The sequence below is a fragment of the Salmo salar genome, chromosome ssa13 (assembly GCF_905237065.1).
Source record: "Salmo salar chromosome ssa13, Ssal_v3.1, whole genome shotgun sequence".
NCBI classification, from domain to species: domain Eukaryota; kingdom Metazoa; phylum Chordata; class Actinopteri; order Salmoniformes; family Salmonidae; genus Salmo; species Salmo salar.
In genome coordinates, this window is record NC_059454.1 from 27,583,946 (window position 1) to 27,606,865 (window position 22,920).

Sequence of the window (22,920 nt, forward strand, 5' to 3'; positions counted from 1 at the left end):
GGGATCAATCTATTGTTCCATAAAGGGGTTTTAGGGGAGAGAAATCCCCCTCGTCCGAACAGCTCATGCAGTTTACACCATGCCAGGACAGAATGGGGCTACAGGTTAGCAATGAACCCCGAGTCGGGATTGCTAACAAGGCTGGAAATTCAAAACATCAAAAATCTAATAATTTCAATTTCTCAAACAATCAACTATTTTACACAATTTAAAAGATAAACATCTCCTTAATCTAACCACATTGTTCAATTTTCAAAGAGGCTTTACGGCAAAAGCATAAAGTTAGATTATGTTAGGACAGTACATAGCCACAAAAGTACAAACATCCATTTTCAATTCAAGGTCAGGCGTCACCAAAAGCAGAAACCAGCTAGAATTATGCACTAACCTTTGTCAATCTCCATCAGATGACACTCCTAGGACATTATGTTATACAATACATGCATTTTTTGTTCCATCAAGTTCATATTTATATCCAAAAACAGCATTTTACAGTAGCGTGAAATTCAGATTTTTTTCTTCTCTGAAATGCTTCCGGTGAACATAACAAAATTACTATTCGAAAACATTGGTAAATTATAATATTGTCATTCAAAGAATAATATATTATCATCTCGTAATTGCTACCGAATGGCCAGATCTCAAAATAACTTTACTGGGAAATCACATTTTGCAATAAACGGGGTGCTATGCTAAGAACAATAAGCTATGCTATACAGTTAGCATCATCTAATATCGATAATAACATTGTAAATATCCCCTTACCTTTGATTATCTCCATCAGAAGGCAGGCATCCCATGTCCAGAAGGCATCCCAGGTCCGGAACAAATGTGGTTTCTTTTGACAAAGTTCATAATTTATGTCCAAATAACACCAAGTACTTAGCGTTCATTATGCTCCCACAAAACGTGGTGGGGGGAGTGTAAAATCACGCCGAAAAGCTTAAAAAACCTAGTAAATAATCTATTTACGTTCGTTCAAACATGTCAAATGTTGTTTAGCATTAATCTTTTGGTCCATTTTTAACGTTAAACATCAGTAATATTTTCACACAACCTATCCTATGTCTAGATAAACAATGATGACAAACTCGCGCTTCTCAGATTTATGCGCAGGCGCAAAAAAATGAAGTGATGACATGTCAACTTCCTTGGATTCTAATTTGCTCTCTGTTTATCATAGACGCTTCAAACAATTTTATAAAGATCGTTGACATCTAGTGGAAGCCGTAGGTGTTGCGAAATGAATCCTTTCTCACTATGGTATCTATAAAACAATGACACTAAATAGTACAGTCACAAAATTCACATTTTTTTTGGATCTATTTTTCACAGGTTTTTGCCTGCAATATGAGTTTTGTTATACTTACAGACACCATTCAAACTGTTTTAGAAAATTCAGAGTGTTTTCTATCCGAATGTGTTAATAATATGCATATCCTAGCTTCTGAGTTGGTGTAGGAGGCAGTTAAAAATGGGCACATATTTTTTTCAAAATGTCTCAATACTGCCCCCGAGCCCCAACAGGTTTTAAAGGGTTGTCTGTGATGATTTTTATAGATTTTCTGTCCCATTTGTAAAACAATTCTGCCCCCGTGTCATCATTCATCTCAAGCTTTTCAATGTTCAACCATGAGGGGGAGGGACCATTGTCAAACCTCTGAGCCAGAAACCTAGACTGTGCAGCGCAGTAGTACATTCTAAAATTGGGGAGGTTTAAGCCCCCTTGACCGTAATCCAGGGTCAGTTTGTCCAGGCTAACCCTCGGGGTTTTGCCATGCCAGATAAACCGTCTGGTCAGCTTGTCAAGAGAGGAAAAGAATGCTGCGGGCACAGGGATAGGGAGAGATTGAAACAAATATAGAAATCTGGGCAGGATATTCATTTTAATCACATTGATTCTACCCAGTAGGGTGAGAGGCAAGTCCATCCACCTACACAGGTCACCCTCCACCTTCTGCAACAAGCCGGCCAGATTGAGTTTATAGAGGTTGTTCAGGTTACCATCCACCATTATGCCCAAATATGTGAAGCCCAGAGGCGACCATCGAAAAGGAAACTTGTGCTTGATGGTATGATGGTCAAAGACAGACAGCGGTAAGATTTCGCTTTTATCGAAGTTAACCTTATATCCAGAGAAAGAGCTATAACACTGTAGTAGGATCTGCAAGTGAGAGAGGGAGTGTTCTGGGTTTGTTAGAAATAAGATAAGGTCGTCCGCAAAGAGTGATAGTTTATGGGTATGGGGGCCCACCTCAAAGCCATGTATGTCAGGGCACGATCTAATAGCCTCAGCCAACGGTTCGATGGCGAGGGCAAAGAGGTGGGGGCTAATTGGGCAACCTTGTCTGTTCCCCCTATAGAGAGGGAAAGAGGAGGAAGTAATCCCATTGGTAGCAATCCTAGCTTTAGGAGATTTGTAGAGTGATTTTATCAAATTTACAAAAACGGTACCTAAACCAAACTTTTCCAAGACGCGAAAGAGGTATGGCCATTCAACCCTATCAAAGGCCTTTTCAGCGTCGAGGGAGACTGCGACACTAGGTATTTTGTTTTTGTTAGCAAGGTGAATTATATCAAAGAACCTTCTGAGATTATTGGAGGACAGTCTATTAATTATGAAGCCAGTCTGATCTGGGTTGACCAACAGGGGAAAACATGACTCCAGTCTCTTAGATAGCATCTTGGTGACCAGTTTACAATCTGTGTTAAGGAGAGAGATTGGTCTATAGGAGGCGCACTTTAGCGGGTTTTTCCCTTTCTTGTGGATTACAGTAATCACTGCTTGAGAGAAAGACTCTGGAAAGCAGTTGTCTTCCCCGGCTTTTTTAAGTACCTCCATGAGGTAGGGGACCAACAGCTCCCCTAAATTCTTTATAGAACTCTGGAGGGAAGCCATCCTCCCCAGGAGATTTATTAGAAGGTAAGGATTTAATGGCTTCCACCAATTCAGGAACAGAGAAGTTTTCACTCAGGCGCTCTCTGTCTTCCTCTGACAGGCATGGGAGGTTGAGAGAGGAGAGAAAGGAGTCGATCTCCGACAGATCATCGCTTGATTGGGAAGTGTAGAGGTCTTCATAGTATTTCTTAAAGGTATTATTAATTTCGGTAGGGTTGAAAGATATCTCATTAGTAAGGGTTTCTATAGCATTAATTGTCCTCTTACTTTCCTCTGCTTTCAGTTGCCATGCCAGTACTTTGTGAGCTTTCTCTCCAAGCTCGTAATAACGCTGTTTTGATTTAGTGATGGCCCTCTCAGCTTGATATGTGTTCAGAATATTATATTTCAGTTTTTTATTTACCAAAAGCCTATATAGATCTTTAGTCGGGCCTCTTTGGTAGGTTTTCTCCAGCTCAGAGATTTCAGATTCAAGGACATTCAGTTCCGCACCGTATTTTCTCTTCAACCCTTTAGTATAGGAAATGATCTGTCCCCTGAGATAGGCTTTCAATGTGTCCCAAAGAATGAAACTGTCAGGAGCGGAGGGTTTGTTTGTCAAAGTAAAAATATTGATCTGCTCTTTGATAAATGCACAAAATTCTGGTTGCTTTAGGAGTGTAGGATTTAGTCTCCATCTATATGCTCCGTTTACCTTGTTAGGAATGGAGATTGATAATACCAGAGGAGAATGGTCGCTAAGCAATCTGGGGAGATACTCGATATCTAACACTCTATGAAACAGTTGGGTCGATAGTAAAAAGTTATCTATGCGTGTGTGTGTCTTGTGTGGGTGTGAATAAAAAGAGTAGTCCCTATCCTGTGGGTGCAACTGTCTCCAGATGTCTAGTAAATTAAGATCTTTCATGAATGACATGGTGAGCTTAGCGGCTTTGGTAAGAAGGGAGGGTTTATCCGAGGACCTATCAAGGACTGTATCTAAACAAAAATTTAGATCTCCTCCAACCAGTAGCCATCCTGGTGGTGCTTGAGCGACCTGAAGGAAGACATTCTGTATAAACATATGGTCATCGAAGTTAAGAGCATAAATATTCAGCAGGGTCCAAGACTCTGAAAACATATGCCCCTGCACCAAAACAAACCTGCCCGAGGGATCAGAGATGGTGTTGTTGACGCAGAAGGGGATGTGTCTACTTATCAGAATTGCAGTTCCTCTTGCTTTGGAGTTAAAAGAGGACGCAAAAACTTGTCCTACCCATTCCCTCTTCAATTTCTTGTGTTCGCTGGCTGTAAGATGTGTTTCTTGTAGAAACACAATATCGGCCTTTAATTTCTTAAGGTATGTATAGACTCTTTTCCTTTTAATCGGGCTGTTAAGGCCTTTTACGTTGAATGTGACATATTTTAGTGGATTAAGCATAGGTTGGGTTTGAAATATGTAACCGAATGGAAATCTCTCATATGTAAATAGTCAGGATATGTTTCAACTTTGGTTTGAACACAGAAGTGACCTATGTGCCTCTTTAGGAAGGAAACAACAATAAACATGGAAAAAAAGGGGAAAAAAACCCCACCCACCCCGATTGTCAGACTAAAACAACAATCCCAACAATCAAACATGAATACACTTGTAGATACGTTGCTGCTCGCTTTCCACCTTACTCTTACTAGCTAAACCTTGGCGTAAACTAAAACCTGCGAGCTCTCTAAATTGAAAACAAACGTTGTGAATAGGCATTTATGGCTGAATAATTACTGCCCACGGTAAGGGCTGCTTGAGTCTCTTTTCGGTAGAGGAGAAACATAAATGGGGGGGGAAGCGGTGGGCCTAAACCCACTTATTGCTTCGTCCAGTGGATATTGACTAAACCAAAATATAATCTCCTGTAAATGTAATAGAACTCACCCCGGGGAAAAACGGTTAGTTGAAAATGTACAAATCAATTATAGCGACCGGATAGCGGGGTAGACGGATCCGATATCAGCAGATCAGTCCAGATAAGAGAAAACAAACAGATTGGATCTTATCCCCCAGAGAGACCGTTTTTCAGTCGCGGTTCGGTTCTTTGAGAAAAGTGAATACTTCTCCCGGTGTGTTGAAGATATGGCATCGGCCTTTGTACTGAACTTTCATCCGCGCAGGGTGGATAGCCGGTGATGTTCTTCTCCTTCAGTGCTTTGGCGGCAGGTCTGAACTGCTTGCGACGTCTGGCGAGATCGGCACTCATATCCGGGAAAAGGCTGACCCTCTTGCCATCGAAGGTGATGTCCCCTTTGGCTCTTGCGAGTTGCAGTATCTTCTCTCTGTCTTGGAAACGGAGGAACCTGACCAGAACGGCACGTGGGGGCTCCTCTGGCCGGGGTTTCGGCGCTGATGTTCTGTGGGCGCGTTCGATTTCCAGCGGCTTGGTGAAGTTGATTATGCCTAGGACATCCGGGATCCATTGAGTGAAGAAGCGGACCGGGTCACGGCCCTCGCTGTCCTCTTTCAATCCCACCACACGGATATTACTGCGTCTGCTCTGGTTCTCCATCTGGTCTACTTTGTTTTTGAGGTAGGCATTATCCTTCTGCAGTTCTATCAGAACCTGGTCATGTCGAGCGACGGTGTCCTCGACTGTGCTAATGCGCATCTCGGCCTCAGTCGTTCTCAGAAGGAGATCATTCATGGAGGATTTCAGGTCGTCGATGGAAGAATGGAGTTCAGCCGATTTCTTGTCAATTTTCATAGAAAGACCTTTGTTACCATCCTGAATTTCCCAGAGGAGAGTAGCCAGCATGTCTTGCGAGGCTGCCGAGAGCAATAGTCTGGAACCGTCATCTGAGATATGAGGGCTAATGCTAAACTTGCTAGCTGTGGCGTTATCGTTGTCTTGGGATTCAACGACGTTTTGGTCGTCCTTCTTGCCTCTCGGTCGGAGGTCCATGGCTCTTTGGGAAGGTAAGTATTTGACAATTTATCAGCCGATGTTAGAATATTGTTTCAACGTTGTTATTTAGGTAATAATAGGATAAATTTCAAGAGCTCGGTTTGTCAACGTCTGTTCAGCTCCACGGCATCACGTGTCACATTTCACATTCTTAAAGTAAAATGGTGATCCTAACTGACCTAAAACATGGAATTTTTACTAGGATTAAATGTCAGGAATTGTGAAAAACTGAGTTTAAGCGTATTTGGCTACGGTGTTTGTAAACGTCCAACTTCAACTGTATATGTGTTCGTGTATGTGACATGTGTATGTCGGCATGCGTGTCGGCGTGTGCGAGGAAAAAGTAGGTAGGAGTGTGAGCGAGTGCGTAAGGTCTGACACTGAGTAGAGTCAAAGTACAGTAGCTAAAATATGACAAAACGAACAGAACACACAGATTCAGACAAACTATTCTTCATTCCCACAACAACATCTAAATGATGCCTAACAATGTAGCTATGCGCATGTGTGCTGCAAGGATGCAGTAGCGCTGTGCTGTGGGCTGAACGAGGCATAGCTGCACAGACCAAGAGAATGGGAGGGGTAGAGGGCAGTCTTTCATAACGCGCTTGTGTAACGCAGTGTCACAGTAACATACCCAAAAACGGCTGTGTGAATGTCACCACAACCCAGCGAGCAAGCAGTGCTGAGTCTGGAAAAGGTAAATATTAACATATCCCCTTCCCCTCATCCTCTTCCTGCTCAACATATCCCCTTCCCCTCATCCTCTTCCTGCTCAACATATCCCCTTCCCTTCATCCTCTTCCTACTCACCATATCCCCTTCCCCTCATCCTCTTCCTACTCAACATATCCCCTTCCCCTCATCCTCTTCCTACTCAACATATCCCCTTCCCTTCATCCTCTTCCTACTCAACATATCCCCTTCCCTTCATCCTCTTCCTGCTCAACATATCCCCTTCCCCTCATCCTCTTCCTACTCAACATATCCCCTTCCCTTCATCCTCTTCCTACTCAACATATCCCCTTCCCTTCATCCTCTTCCTACTCAACATATCCCCTTCCCCTCATCCTCTTCCTACTCAACATATCCCCTTCCCCTCATCCTCTTCCTACTCACCATATCCCCTTCCCCTCATCCTCTTCCTACTCAACATATCCCCTTCCCCTCATCCTCTTCCTGCTCAACATATCCCCTTCCCCTCATCCTCTTCCTGCTCAACATATCCCCTTCCCCTCATCCTCTTCCTACTCAACATATCCCCTTCCCTTCATCCTCTTCCTACTCAACATATCCCCTTCCCTTCATCCTCTTCCTACTCAACATATCCCCTTCCCCTCATCCTCTTCCTACTCAACATATCCCCTTCCCCTCATCCTCTTCCTACTCAACATATCCCCTTCCCCTCATCCTCTTCCTACTCAACATATCCCCTTCCCCTCATCCTCTTCCTACTCAACATATCCCCTTCCCCTCATCCTCTTCCTACTCAACATATCCCCTTCCCTTCATCCTCTTCCTACTCAACATATCCCCTTCCCCTCATCCTCTTCCTACTCAACATATCCCCTTCCCCTCATCCTCTTCCTACTCAACATATCCCCTTCCCCTCATCCTCTTCCTACTCAACATATCCCCTTCCCCTCATCCTCTTCCTACTCAACATATCCCCTTCCCCTCATCCTCTTCCTACTCAACATATCCCCTTCCCTTCATCCTCTTCCTACTCAACATATCCCCTTCCCTTCATCCTCTTCCTACTCAACCATCTCTCTCTCCTGCTTTTCTTTTTTCTTCCCCGTTCAACAGCCGACCTCTCTTGAAGAGGAACAGAGTTTAGACAGGATTCATCTATGGTAGTCATGCTACCAAAGACTACCCTGAAAAACGGTGTAAATGCTGTTAAACAATCAGAAAGGGGAACCAACACAACTGAGGAGATAAGACTGTATGAAAACAACTTGTCAAAATCAGTTCAATATCACTCATGTTTACCTGCAACTCCTCAATTACAGATCCTTTTCCTGCCATCAAAACCTGTTGTATAAGCATCTTAGTTAACCCTGTCCATGCCGGACATAATACCATGAAACTGTCCTATCAGCTCTAGTCATAGCATTTCTTTAGACAACATTCATCTCTCTCTCTGTGTGTGTGTGTGTGTGTCTTATTTCAGTTTCCACCTACCAGGGAAGTCTTCTTCATCATCTCCGTTGTTCTCATCCTCCACCTCCTCTTCTTCCAGCTCATCCTCCTCTTCTTCACTGTTGAGGAGGGGCTCCATGTCTCTCCCTGAGATCCCCTTGTCAGACATGGTGTCCCTCTGCCACCCGGAGGCATTACCTAGGCATCCTCACACACACAGGCCACCTGCAACACACACTTCTTATTTGAACACTGCTTTGGCATAAAATGTAGCCTACACAGTTATTTTGTCTTTGTTCTGTCTCACAGTGCAAATAAAAAAACAATTCAATGAATGAACACACTACCGTTAACTTAACCTTGCAGAGGGATAACTGAAAACACACAGACTTGCTCAAAGCCCTGTAACACCCATACAACATGGACTTCATCATCACACATGCCAATGTCAACAACCACACCATCTCCTTCCCATCCTTAATGTTCCCTACACAGTGTGGTTCCCAAACTGTGGGGCGCATCCCCTAGAGGCATTATTATTTATTTATTACACCTTTATTTAACCAGGTAGGCCAGTTGAGAACAAGTTTTCATTTACAACTGCGATCTGGCCAAGATAAAGCAAAGCAGTGCGACACAAACAGAAGAGTTACACATGGAATAAATAAACATACAGTCAATAACACAATAGAAAAGTCTATATACAGTGTGCGCAAATGTAGTAGGATTAGGGAGGTACGGCAATAAATAGGCCATAGTGGCGAAATAATTACAATTAGCAATTAAACACTGGAGTGATAGATGTGCAGATGATAAATGTGCAAGTAGAGATACTGGGATGATCCCCAATGATGGAAGGGGCCCAAGTGAAACACAGATGTAGAGCGCACACACACACACACACACACACACACACACACACACACACACACACACACACACACACACACACCCTCCAATGCCAAGGCCGTGTTCTGCCACACCGCTCCCCTCCCCTCCCTGCTCCTCTCCCCCCCCGCTCCCTGCTCCTCACCCCACACCGCTCCCCCCCACCGCTCCCCTCCCCTCCCGCTCCTCTCCCCTCCTCCCACCGCTCCTCCCCGCTCCTCCCACCGCTCCCCTCCCCGCTCCTCTCCTCTCCCCACCGCTCCCCCCCCGCTCCTCTCCTCTCCCCACCGCTCCCCTCCCCGCTCCTCTCCTCTCCCCACACCGCTCCCCTCCCGCTCCTCTCCTCTTCCCACACCGCTCCCTCCCCCGCTCCTCTCCCCCACCGCTCCTCTCCCCCCACCGCTCCCCTCCTCCCCGCTCCCTCCCCACACCGCTCCCTCCCCGCTCCTCTCCCCACACCGCTCCCCTCCCCGCTCCTCTCCTCTCCTCTCCCCCCACCGCTCCTCTCCCCCACCGCTCCCCTCCTCCCCGCTCCCCTCCCCACACCGCTCCCCTCCCCGCTCCTCTCCTCTCCCCACACCGCTCCCCTCCCCGCTCCTCTCCTCTCCCCCACCGCTCCTCTCCCCCCACCGCTCCCCTCCCCGCTCCTCTCCTCTCCCCACACCGCTCCCCTCCCCGCTCCTCTCCTCTCCCCACACCGCTCCCCTCCCCGCTCCTCTCCTCTCCCCACACCGCTCCCCTCCCCCACCGCTCCCCTCCCCGCTCCCCTCCCCACACCGCTCCCCTCCCCACACTGCTCCTCTCCCCACACGGGTCCCCTCCCCTTCCCGCTCCCCTCTCCCCCCACCTCTCCCCTCCCCACACCGCTCCTCTCCCCAAATATTTGGCTCCACTAAATACAGTGCCTTAGGAAAGTACCCCTCGACTTTCCCACATTTTGTTACTTTACAGCGTTATTCTAAAATGGATTAAATACAATAAATTAAATCAGCAATCTACACACAATAACCTATAATGTCAAAGTGATGTATAAAAAAATCAAAACAGAAATACCTTATTTACATAAGTATTCAGACCCTTTGCAATGACACTCGAAATTGAGCTCAGGTGCATCTTGGTTACCACTTGATTGAAGTCCACCTGTGGTAAATTAAATTGATTGGACATGATTTGGAAAGGCACAAACCTGTCTATAAGGTCCCACAGATGTCAGTGCATGTCAGAGCAAAAACCAAGCAATGAGGTTGAAGGAATTGTCCGTAGTGCTCTGAGACAGGATTGTGTCGAGGAATGGTAGCAAAACAATTCTGCAGCATTGAAGGTCCCCAAGAACACAGTGGCCTCAATCATTCTTAAATGGAAGATGTTTGGAACCACCAAGACTCTTCCTAGAGCTGGCTGTCTGGCCAAACTGAGCAATCTGGGGAGAAGGGCCTTGGTCAGAGAGGTGACCAAGAACCCAATGGTCACTCTGACAGAGCTCCAGAGTTCATCTGTGGAGATGGGAGAACCTTCCAGAAGGACAACCATCTCTGCAGCACTCCACCAATCAAGCATTTATGGTAAAGTGGCCAGACGGAAAAAAGCACGACAGCCCGCTTGGAGTTTGCCAAAAGGCACCTAAAGACTCTCAGACCATGAGAAACATCTCTGGAGAGACCTGAAAATAGCTGTGCAGCAACTCTCCCCATCCAACCTGACAGAGCTTGAGTGGATCTGCAGAGAAGAATGGGAGAAACTCCCCAAATACAGGTGTGCCAAGCTTGTAGAGTGATACCCAAGATGACTCAATGCTGTAATCGCAATAGCAAACATTTCTAAAAACCAGTTTTTGCTTTGTCATTATGGGGTAGTGTGTAGATTGATGAGGGGAAAAAACAACGTAATTCTATAACGTAATTCTGTAAGGCTGTAACGTAACAAAACATGGAAAAAGTCAAGGGATCTAAATACCTTCCGAAGGCACTGTATACACTACATGACCAAATATATGTGGACACCTGCTGGTCGAACATCTCATTCCAAATTCATGGACATTAATATGGAATTGGTCCTTCCTTTGCTGCTATAACAGCCTACTCTCTTCTGGGATGTGTTTCCACTAGATGGTGGAACATTGCTGCGGGGACTTCCAACCGACGACAGACTATTTTTTGGAGCTATGCGCTTCAGCAGTCCCGTTCTGTGAGCTTGTGTGGCCTACCACTTCGCGGCTAAGCCGTTGTTGCTCCTAGACGTTTCCACTTCACAATAACAGCACTTGCACTTGTTGACAAGGGCAGCTCTAGCAGGGCAGAAATCTGACGAATTGAGTTGTTGGAAAGGTGGCATCCTATGACAGTGCCACATTGAAAGTCACTGAGTTCTTCAGTAAGGCCATTCTACTGCTAGTGTTTGTCTATGGAGATTGCATGGTTGTGTGCTCTATTTTATACACCTGTCAGCAACGGGTGTGGCTGAAATAGCCAAATACACTAATTTGAAGGGGTGTCCACATACTTTTATATATACAGTATATAGTGTATTTTGTCAATGTCATGATTCTTCTTGTTCATCAAGAAAGGAGTGACTTCAGTTTTCAGTAAAATATATAAAATGATGTCCTACTTGTAAAGCCCTACACATTAAGTCTCTAGTAACTGGGTTTGTAAAGAGCCTAAAAAATGTTTTGCACTTGGATTTAAATATTGGAAAAACTATAAAAATCCCTCCTTGTGATGCAATGCAGCTTACATAAGTGGGATGCGGAGAGAGGCAGACCTGGAAGTAGACTATACCACAAGGCTAACATTTAAAACACACGGTTCAGGAGCAGACCTGCAGACAAGGGCTGACCCCAATTATTAGACTGGTCGATTGTTTTAGTTGAGCAGTAGCAAACACACATATAGATTTTTTCTTAATTGCACACAAGACACCTACCTGTGTTATTCTTGCCCATCTCAGTGAATCTCTCTCTCTCGCTCTCCAGAATTCTCGCTCTCGCTCTCCAGAATGCTCTCGCTCTCCAGAATGCTCTCGCTCTCCAGAATGCTCTCGCTCTCCAGAATGCTCTCGCTCTCTCTCTCCAGAATGCTCTCGCTCTCCAGAATGCTCTCTCTCTCCAGAATGCTCTCTCTCCAGAATGCTCTCTCTCTCCAGAATGCTCTCGCTCTCTCTCTCCAGAATGCTCTCGCTCTCTCTCTCCAGAATGCTCTCGCTCTCTCTCTCCAGAATGCTCTCGCTCTCTCTCTCCAGAATGCTCTCGCTCTCTCTCTCCAGAATGCTCTCGCTCTCTCTCTCCAGAATGCTCTCGCTCTCCCTCTCCAGAATGCTCTCGCTCTCTCTCTCCAGAATGCTCTCGCTCTCCAGTCCAGAATGCTCTCGCTGTCTCCAATATGTGCACATTCATTGTTTCATAACTTCATTGTGTGAATTATTTGCGTTTGATTGTTAGTGCATATCAAATCCCCATTACATATATCACCAGAATGCTCTCGCTCTCCAGTCCAGAATGCTCTCGCTCTCTCTCTCTCTCCAGAATGCTCTCGCTCTCTCTCTCTCTCCAGAATGCTCTCTCTCTCTCTCGCGCTCTCCAGAATGCTCTCTCTCTCTCGCACTCTCCAGAATGCTCTCTCTCTCTCTCGCGCTCTCCAGAATGCTCTCTCTCTCTCGCACTCTCCAGAATGCTCTCTCCCTCTCCAAAATTCTCTCTCTCTCTCTCTCTCTCTCTCTCTCTCTCTCTCTCTCTCTCTCTCTCTCTCTCTCTCTCTCTCTCTCTCTCTCTCTCTCTCTCTCTCTCTCTCTCTCTCTCTCTCTCTCTCTCTCTCTCTCTCTCTCTCTCTCTCTCTCTCTCTCTCTCTCTCTCTCTCTCTCTCCAGAATCTCTCTCTCTCTCTTCCCTCTCTCCCTCTCCAGAATGCTCTCATTCCCTCTCTCCCTCTCCAGAATGCTCTCATTCCCTCTCTCCCTCTCCAGAATGCTCTCATTCCCTCTCCCTCTCCAAAATGCTCTCATTCCCTCTCTCCCTCTCCAAAATGCTCTCATTCCCTCTCTCTCTCTCCAAAATGCTCTCATTCCCTCTCTCTCTCCAAAATGCTCTCTCTCTCTCTCTCTCTCTCCAGAATGCTCTCTCTCTCTCTCCAGAATGCCCCCCCCCCTCTCTCTCTCTCTCTCTCCAGATCTCTCTCTCTCTCTCTCTCTCTCTCTCTCTCTCTCTCTCTCCCCAGAATGCTCTCTCTCTCTCTCCCCAGAATGCTCTCTCTCTCTCCCCAGAATGCTCTCTCTCTCTCTCTCTCCCTCTCTCCCCAGAATGCTCTCTCTCTCTCTCTCTCTCTCTCCAGAATGCTCTCTCTCTCTCTCTCTCTCTCCAGAATGCCCTCTCTCTCTCTCCAGAATGCTCTCTCTCTCTCTCCAGAATGCCCTCTCTCTCTCTCCAGAATGCTCTCTCTCTCTCTCCAGAATGCTCTCTCTCTCTCTCTCTCTCTCTCCAGAATGCTCTCTCTCTCTCTCTCTCTCTCCAGAATGCTCTCTCTCTCTCTCCAGAATGCTCTCTCTCTCTCCAGAATGCTCTCTCTCTCTCTCCAGAATGCTCTCTCTCTCTCTCCAGAATGCCCTCTCTCTCTCTCCAGAATGCCCTCTCTCTCTCTCCAGAATGCTCTCTCTCTCTCTCCAGAATGCTCTCTCTCTCTCTCCAGAATGCTCTCTCTCTCTCTCTCTCTCCAGAATGCTCTCTCTCTCTCTCTCCAGAATGCTCTCTCTCTCTCTCTCTCCAGAATGCTCTCTCTCTCTCTCCAGAATGCTCTCTCTCTCTCTCCAGAATGCTCTCTCTCTCTCTCCAGAATGCTCTCTCTCTCCAGAATGCTCTCTCTCTCCAGAATGCTCTCTCTCTCCAGAATGCTCTCTCTCTCTCTCTCTCCAGAATGCTCTCTCTCTCTCTCTCCAGAATGCTCTCTCTCTCTCTCTCCAGAGTGCTCTCTCTCTCTCTCCAGAATGCTCTCTCTCTCTCTCCAGAATGCTCTCTCTCTCTCTCTCTCTCTCCAGAATGCTCTCTCTCTCTCTCTCTCTCCCAGAATGCTCTCTCTCTCTCTCTCTCTCCAGAATGCTCTCTCTCTCTCTCCAGAATGCTCTCTCTCTCTCTCCAGAATGCTCTCTCTCTCCAGAATGCTCTCTCTCTCCAGAATGCTCTCTCTCTCTCTCTCTCCAGAATGCTCTCTCTCTCTCCAGAATGCTCTCTCTCTCTCTCTCTCTCTCTCTCCAGAATGCTCTCTCTCTCTCTCCAGAATGCTCTCTCTCTCTCTCCAGAATGCTCTCTCTCTCTCTCTCTCCAGAATGCTCTCTCTCTCCAATATGTGCACATTCATTGTTTCATAACTTCATTGTGTGAATTATTTGCGTTTGATTGTTAGTGCATATCAAATCCCCATTACATATATCACCAGAATGCTCTCGCTCTCTCCAGAATGCTCTCGCTCTCTCCAGTCCAGAATGCTCTCGACTTGGACTGAAACACTTTCCAGTACTCATTTTGGGTGCCGGTACTGTTTATATTTAGATACAGGAGCTCCACAATACTTTTGAGTTAATATTCTATAAGAGGAACAGGAGCTCAAGCAGTAAAACATTTGAGGTGCGGTGAGCTCCTTAATTCTCTATTATGACCAATGCCCTATAGGATCTCTTCACAATTGAAAAGAGGAATGTAAAAGGACAGCTGTTAGAGAATAGACACGGATAATCCTCTGTTTAGATAGTTGCATAGCTTACTGCTCTGAAAAATTTAAAGGAAGAAGAGAATTGTGCCTTGCACAAATAGCCTACAGCTGTGCCCAGAATATTTAATAAAACGTTGCAAGTTTGCTAGTGCAAGCATTGGCCACAGCCAAGTTAATAGTTGATACAATGTTTCAAGTTCGTTGCAGACAGGCTATGTGTAGCAAATGTGATTTATAGTATATTAATTATCAGGAATATTTATATCTACCTGCAGGCTGCAATGTTTTTATTTGTTGGCTTTATGTAGGCTATTTTTACGTAGTTGGCAACAGAAGTTAATTTTTAGGTTTGTATAATTTTCATTTAGATAGAATGTGAGAATGTGAATCTGAAAACCATAACTGGCATGCAGATGGGTAGAAATGGTAAGATAAATTGTCATTCCACATGAGAAAAGGTTGCAGACTCCTCGTGTTGCCTTTTAACTTCAGGAGAGTTGGGTCAGGTTAAGTTTCTTTCCCCCTTCTGGTTATCTAGATCTCTGGCACCCTAGAGGCATCAAACCGTAAGCTTAAAGCCTCAGACAAGCTCAATGCATCTAGTTGATTTTATTAAAATACATAGGGTGTGTCTATATATGGAAAAATACACGTTTAAACATGTCGAGCAATCGATTGGTCGAAAGAACAGGTGACTTTTGGCCGACAAAGCTTTTTTTTGTCGGGGACAGCCCTATTTTACATATACTTGATAATATATGCAAGAAATTAGTTTTTATTTAGAATGGAACATCATCATGCACCCGTCTCAAAACAGGGGCAGCGGAAAACAACATGCCATCTTTTCACTTAAATGGCAAATGGAGGACGCTTCATGCCAGCCAGGTAGGATTTACTCCTATTGTAAATATAAGCAATGTGCAGGAAAGTTGATAAATAAATATAGTAGGCCTAGCCTATAGAAAGCTGATGGGATCCTCCTCTATATGCATAGCCTATAGAAATGTTCCGCAACATGAGCTCATGGCCTCTGATGAAGTGTTTAACTAGATATTAAATTCAGACTGTTCACACACACACACACACACACACACACACACACACACACACACACACACACACACACACACACACACACACACGACAGAGGGAAAGAAAACTGTTAGGAGCTGAACATAACAGTATGCCAGAGGAATAGAGGACAGTATCAGGTGACCTAACTGTTGTGGTTTGTGACAACTATGATTTCTCATTGTTGCCAATTTAATTGCAGTAATTCGTTAACAGATATTTTGTTAACTCTGCTACCGATTTGGTAACAGAATTACGAATTCGAATCACCTAAAATGTATATCAGTGAAAACACTAACGAGGGGCCTCCTGAGTGGCGCAGCGGTCTAAGGCACTGCATCGCAATGCTAGAGGCGTCACTACTCCAGAGTCCGTACGGGAGTTGCAGCGATGGGACAAGACTAACTACTAATTGGATATCATGAAATTGGGGGGGAAATAAATAATTTAGGTAGGTAGAAGTAACAAGTAAAGGTAGACCTGAGAACTTTCATTATCCTCTCTCATAAGGGAGAGAAATTAGAAAATATCTTTCAGATATGGGTTTTTGGGAACAGAATTACAAGGCAATGTTTCTTAAACTTACAGAAGGGAAATCATTTCTCCAAAACGAAATAGAAAAGTAATGTTAGTTGTCAGGGGTCTTAAACATTGTGTTTTGATGCATTTCTAGTACCTTAGAAAATATCTACCAGAAAGTCTTAAGACCCCTTTTCCATCTGTTTGACCAGAAATCAAACCATTACTTATGCCACAGTTTTATGAGGGAAAATGGTAGAAAGATGTATTTATGCCTTCATTTCCCCAAAATATAGACTCTTAGATTTCATTTGACAACCAATTTGATATGCTCCTATGAACTTCACGTTGGTGATCATGGGTCCTTTAATATGGAAATTACCTACAGTACAGTCCAGTATAGTACACGGCACAGTGGGAAGTCCCCCCTCTGTGATGCCCTAAGATCTGCCCGTCTCCAGAGCCGCAGTCAGGCACTTTGATGAAGACCTAAAGGGCTTCAAAAGGGGCTCACAGATATCAGAAGGGCTCCACAGCCCACTATCTAAAAATGGATGTGAGTCCATTCATACAGTAGGCCTGCTACTCAGGCCCAGAAGCTAGAATATATATATATATATATATATATATATATATATATATATATATATATATATATATAGTAGATTTGGATAGAAAACAGTCTAAAGTTTCCAAAACTGTTAAAATAATGTCTGTGAGTATAACAGAACTCATATGGCAGGCAAAAACCTGAGAAAAATCCAACCAGGAAGTGGGAAATCTGAGGTTTGTAGTTTTTTTAAGTGATTGCCTATCCAATATACAGTGTAAATGGGGTCAGATTGCACTTGCTAAGGCTTCCACTAGATGTCAACAGTCTTTAGAACGTTGTTTCAGGCTTCTACTGTGAAAGGGGAGCGAATAAGAGCTGTTTCAACCAGTGGTTAGGTTGAAAGCCTTGAGTTGTTTATCGTGCACGGCCATGAGCGCGAGCTCCGTTCCCTTTCCTTTCTAATGACAAAGGAATTGTCCGGTTGGAATATTATTGAAGATTCATGATAAAAACATCCTAAAGATTGATTATATACACATCGTTTGACATGTTTCTACGAACTATAAATGGAACTTTTTTGACTTTTCGTCTGGACTTTGTGAGCACGCTTTGTGCATTTGGATTACTGGACTAAACGCGTGAACAAAAAGGAGGTATTTGGACATAAAGATGAACTTTATCGAACATTTATTGTCTAACATGGAGACCTGGGAGTGCCATCAGATGAAGATCATCAAAGGTAAGTGATTAATTTTAACGCTATTTCTGACACCTCTCCTTGGTTGGAAAATGGCTGTTTGGTCAGCGCCTAGCCACAGAGAACCAAACATAATCGCATGGTGTGCTTTTGCCGTAAAGCCTTTTTGAAATCAGACACTGTTGCTGGATTAACAAGAAGTTTATCTTTAAAATGGTGTCTAATACTTGTATGTTTGAGGAATTTTAATTATGAGATTTGTTGTTTGAATTTCGCGCCCTGCAATTTCACTGGCTGTTGTCGAGGTGGGACGCTAGAGTCCCACATATCCCAGAGAGGTTAATCTACATTCAGCATTTAACCAAGTCTAGTGGTGAGGCACGCAGACAGTGAGCCAATGAAATAGCACCCTGAGGACTCTATTAAAAAAAGTTTGTTCACAGCAGCGAGTGACATTGCTGACCCCAGGTATTTTTAGGAGATAAACGTAGACCTTGGCTAATGACTTCGGCTTTCCGGAGAGAAAAAAAAAGAAAGTGTGGCCAAACAGCCCCCCCAAAAAAACCTAGCCGAAGTCCCAAACTAACAAAAACATCACTAAATGCTGTCATAATATATGCACAAACTGTTCTGAACTATTTCGGCTGGGAAGCATGCAAACGCCTTTACCCTAAAAGGTCCGGAGCCTGCTGGTTTTCTGTTCTACCTGAAAGTTAAATTGAAGCCACCTGGTGCCCCAGGTCTAAATCAATCCCTGATTAGAGGGGAACAATGGAGGGGGGAAAAATCTGTGGAACTGGCTTCGAGTTCCAGAGTTGAGTTTGAGGGCAATAGATAGTAGGGCCGGAACAATACCAGTATCACGATACTCATTAGTATCATAGCAAGTAAACAAAACACGAAGCGGATTTAACTTTTTAGGAAAACAGCCCTAATGTTGGAAACAAACATCTTTATGTTTTCACCCAGAGTTACATGTATTTATTTTCCAAGCTATAGCACACAATCATTCAAATACAGCAGGTTGAAGGACTAATGAATTTCATCTGTTTTCATTTTTGCAATGGAAAGATATTGCAATACTGGTATCATCCCGGCCCTAATAGACAGGTGTGACAGGAAAAGACATCTAAAAAGGAGTGGTCTAGGATCGCATATCTACGTGGGGGTTAGTGTGCACAGACAGGGTTTCTGCTCAACAATCACCTGCTAACATCAAAAACAGTGGTGCTGTAGCCTAGATAAGGACAGACACCCCACCTTCCCTTACCACTCACATAAAACAGCAGACAGACACTGCTTCATATCCAGTGACCCACACAAACCAAAACCGAGATGGGGTGGGGTGCACTGCACACACACACACACACACACACACGTAGTAAATCAAAGATATAGACCTTAGACACATCAAATACATTGTTTTTAAGTTGTGAATGGTGAGGTGTTGGAGGAGAAAAAAAGGCTCCCTTAAAACGTTGAAATCAGCAGCCTGAAAAGTGTCCGAGGGATAGGTTATTTTCAATGATCTCAGCCGCGACATTTTTCAAACTAATTATTTCAAGAAACAAGCAGCCAACAAGCAAAAACAGAGCTCTCATTTAAAACAGCTCCGAAACTCAAAAAGGTGCTTTTTTGTCACACCACACAATGCCACAGATGTCTCAAGTTGACAGAACGTGCAATTGGCATGATGACTGCCAGAATGTCCACCAGAGCTGTTGCTAGATGATTGAAAGTTAATTTCTCTACCATAAGCCTCCGTCGTTTTAGAGAAGGTGGCAGTACGTCCAACCAGCATCACAACCGCAGACCACGTGTAATCACGCAAGCCAAGGACCTCCACATCCAGCTTCTTCACCTGTGGGATTGTTGAGACCAGCCACCCGGAACCGGGATTAGTCGGACCAGGCAATGTTTTTCCACTCCTCAATTGTCCAGTGTTGGTTATCGCGTGCCCCCTGGAGACGCTTGTTCTTGTTTTTAGCTGATAGGAGTGGAACCTGGTGTGGTCGTCTACTGCAACAGCCCATCCGTGACAAGGATCGGTGAGTTGTGCATTCCGAGATGGCGTTCTGCACACGAATGTTGTACCTGGCACCGACGATCATACCAAGTGAGTGACCTAACATTCAAACAAACAGTAACTGAATGCCTTGATGCCTGTTTTATATAGCAAGCCACGTGACTCACTGATTTGTTTCACACTTTTTTGGTTACTACATGATTCCGTGTGTTATTTCATAGTTTTGATGTCGTCACTATTATTCTACAATGTAGAAAATAGTAAAAATAAAAACCCTACAGCCTGGGTTTGATAACAGGCTGTGTCGCAGCTGGCTGCGACGGGGAGACCTATGAGGCGGCGCACAATTGGTCCAGCGTCGTCCGGGTTAGGGGAGGGTTTGGCTGGCCGGGATGTCCTTGTCCCATCGCACTCTAGCAACTGTGGCAGGCCAGGCGCAGGCACGCTGATTTCAGTCGACAGGTGTATGGTGTTTCCTCCGACACATTGGTGCGGCTGGCTTCCGGGTTAAGCGAACAGTATATAGCATTTACATAAGTATTCAGACCCTTCACTCAGTACTTTGTTGAAGCACCTTTGGCAGCGATTACAGCCTTGAGCCTTCTTGGGTATGACGCTACAAGCTTAGCACACCTGTATTTGGGGAATTTCTCCCATTGATTTCTACTTAATAGGCGACTCCTTTTCAGAGCAAAAATAAATAAATGCCCCTCCACTCAGACTAGTACAGTACAGTATGTACAGGCCATGCGTCCATAAATAATGGTGCCAGCTCATCAGAGCCACACATGCATACATACATACATACATTTCTCTACAAGTGGCTTTTTTTACACCTGTAACAGGGACGTGAGAACATAGCCTGCTGGGTGGGCGAGAGAAAGAAAAAAAAAAGGTGCATGAACTTCATGATTAAGAGAAGACGAGGAGGAGACAGGGACAGAGTTCAAAGTTTGAGTTCAAGGAGAAAGGAGATGGAAAGAAGAGTGCGGCTCCTCATTTCAGGATGGCTGGGAGCAAGGGAGTGTGTAGGAGACATTTGGGCTGTGTCACGACACCCTCCCTCGCCTGCAGGTCTCCCTCTGCGCCTGTTCGCAGGAACAGAGTGAGCAAGCAAAGGAGTGCCAGAAGCAGCCACCCCCAGACCTTCTAAAAGGAGAAGGCCATTTACAATGTTCCTGATAGATCAAACCTGGAATCTGTGTGCTGCTCTGAGACACTCCTCACGTTGAACTGAGGTGGCTCAGCAACAACCTCCAGAGAAAAGACAGAGACTAGACATACTCTGACCACAAAGGTGTACTGTGTTAAGACTTTTCAGTGTGAGCCAAGGGGATAAGAAGAGACACTAAACACAACGTTAATGGAGTGGTTGATTAAAAGTAAAGAAATTAACTGTCTGCTCACCATGACAATGGACTGCTCACCATGACAATGGACTGCTCACCATGACAATGGACTGCTCACCATGACAATGGACTGCTCACCATGACAATGGACTGCTCACCATGACAATGGACTCACATGGAACCGATGGCAGATTGAAGACAAATTGGCCAACAAAAATAAACGTTGCGAGAGCAATCTAAAAAAAACAATGTGTGACAGCTTAAAAATACAGAAAAGACTGTTTCATCTTCACCAAGTGCTCACAGAACAGTTCATGTTGGGTTTGGGACGGGGTAGAGTTCATTGGATACATTATGTAAGGGGAAATTAAGCAAATGTCTTTGAATTCCCTTCAACAAAAGAACCAGCAGTTAATCCAAGTGACCAGGGCAAAGAGCCTAATCCCTCTGCACAACATACTGTACCTTAGACACCTTTAGATAGTTTTAAAGATGACAAAGTGGAATCTGTGGCAAGTCACAATTCTTATTCCCCATAAATAATGGTACTAATCTTGCTGAGGCAGATATGACTACATCTAAAAAAGATTTACAGAAGATAAGAACATGCATGACTTTAGTTATGTCACACCAAAAAACAACAGCCAAAACCAAAGATTGAACTAGCTGACTATGATGAATTCAGCTCCAACTACATCTACTGTATTTGCCCAAGGTCAATACTTAAGAAATGTATACATTATGAAACGCTTAGGCCTACCTTGTACTTATGCTTGTAATCTGTAGTTGCATAGCTTTGTTTGCTGAAATCCATAATTTTGAATAACACAATCAAATACAACCAACTGTTTCCTCATTGTTGATCTAAGACTGCAACTCAGCGTGAATGCGTATGTGTCAATTGAATCTCAACAAGGAAAGAGTTGGTAGTATTTGATGAAATATTTAATTAAAAAGTTTGGATTTCAGCAAATAAAGAAAGGCAGACAACTAGAGAGGGCAAATGTACAAGGCAAGCGTTCCTTAAAATGTACATTTTTGGAAGTATTGACCTTGGGCGACTAAATGTAGCTGAATTCCACAAAGCCTGGTCTCTGCTCAACTCCGTTGATGAAGTTCATCAGAAACGTCCTTCATCATGGAGTTGCATTTAGTCAGCTAAGGTTGACGTAGGTATACATTTCAGTCAACACTTCAGCAAGCAATGCCACTGAAGTGAATTATTATTTTACTGTTGTAGATTGAATATGTTTCATTGTTGTCATTCTATTTACACTACTTTGCTGTAAGGCTTATGAAAATGCACACGTTTCATAACAATTGCAATGCAGTCTGAGCACCGATAATGTGCACTAGACTCCCATTGTCCACAGTTGACACACTGGGCAGACGAAACACGACTAATGTTTTAACAATGACATCTCCCACAATTACATTTGGCATGCAAACTAAAAAGTACCCTTACCTTTCGCTACGTGAAATTTCTTGAATAATTTGCATTCAATGGTCAATTAATTTGCATTCAATTGTCAATACATTTTCTGTTTTCTGTTACATACAGGTTGAGATTTCTTTCATCAGTTTCTTGAGGAGCAACGATGCTTTCGGTCCCCTCCAGGAATACAAAAACCAATTCGAGAGTTCCGGAAAAGCACAGCCGAAGAAATTGACTGAGACACATGATCTTTGCGTAATACATTAATATGCATAAAGTTAAATAAGCCGTCAACCAAGTAGGTGCAAGCAAACTAATTATTATGCTGATTCACATATTTTTTGCTACACATTGGACTCAACTGCACTTTAGAGAGACAATTTATATCCAATTGCTATACCACCAAAATAAAGAAATATGTTAAATGCGGCCTGAATATCAAATATCAAACAGCCAAAACCATAAAATGAACCCATTTTAGATTGTTGTCCGATTCTTATGGGTTTTCAATTAATGACATGGAAGCTTTTCCAAGTCTACATTTTCTCTCTTCTTACACAGTAACCTAACACATTGATTTCTGAGTTAATTGATCGATGGAATGGTAATTAACAGAGTATTTTGCCATATATTTCACGCAGCATCTTTAGTAGGCTAGTAGTCTACTGGATTATCTTCAGAAAGCAGTCCCCATCACCTCTAAATTCTCTAATTCT

General features: G+C 44.1%; 1 protein-coding gene across 1 annotated transcript in view; it reads right to left on the reverse strand.

Moving 5' to 3' along the window:
• LOC106566793 (helicase ARIP4) overlaps window positions 1-22,387 on the reverse strand; it is a 112,452-nt gene extending 90,065 nt beyond the window's left edge. Inside the window, exons 1-2 of the mRNA XM_014135186.2 lie at window positions 22,235-22,387; window positions 8,017-8,199 (exon numbers count right to left, since the gene is read on the reverse strand). Coding sequence (XP_013990661.2) covers window positions 8,017-8,143 — 127 coding nt within the window. The 5' untranslated portion in view covers window positions 8,144-8,199; window positions 22,235-22,387. The remainder of the gene's footprint in view (window positions 1-8,016; window positions 8,200-22,234) is intronic.
• Window positions 22,388-22,920: the final 533 nt, after the last annotated feature.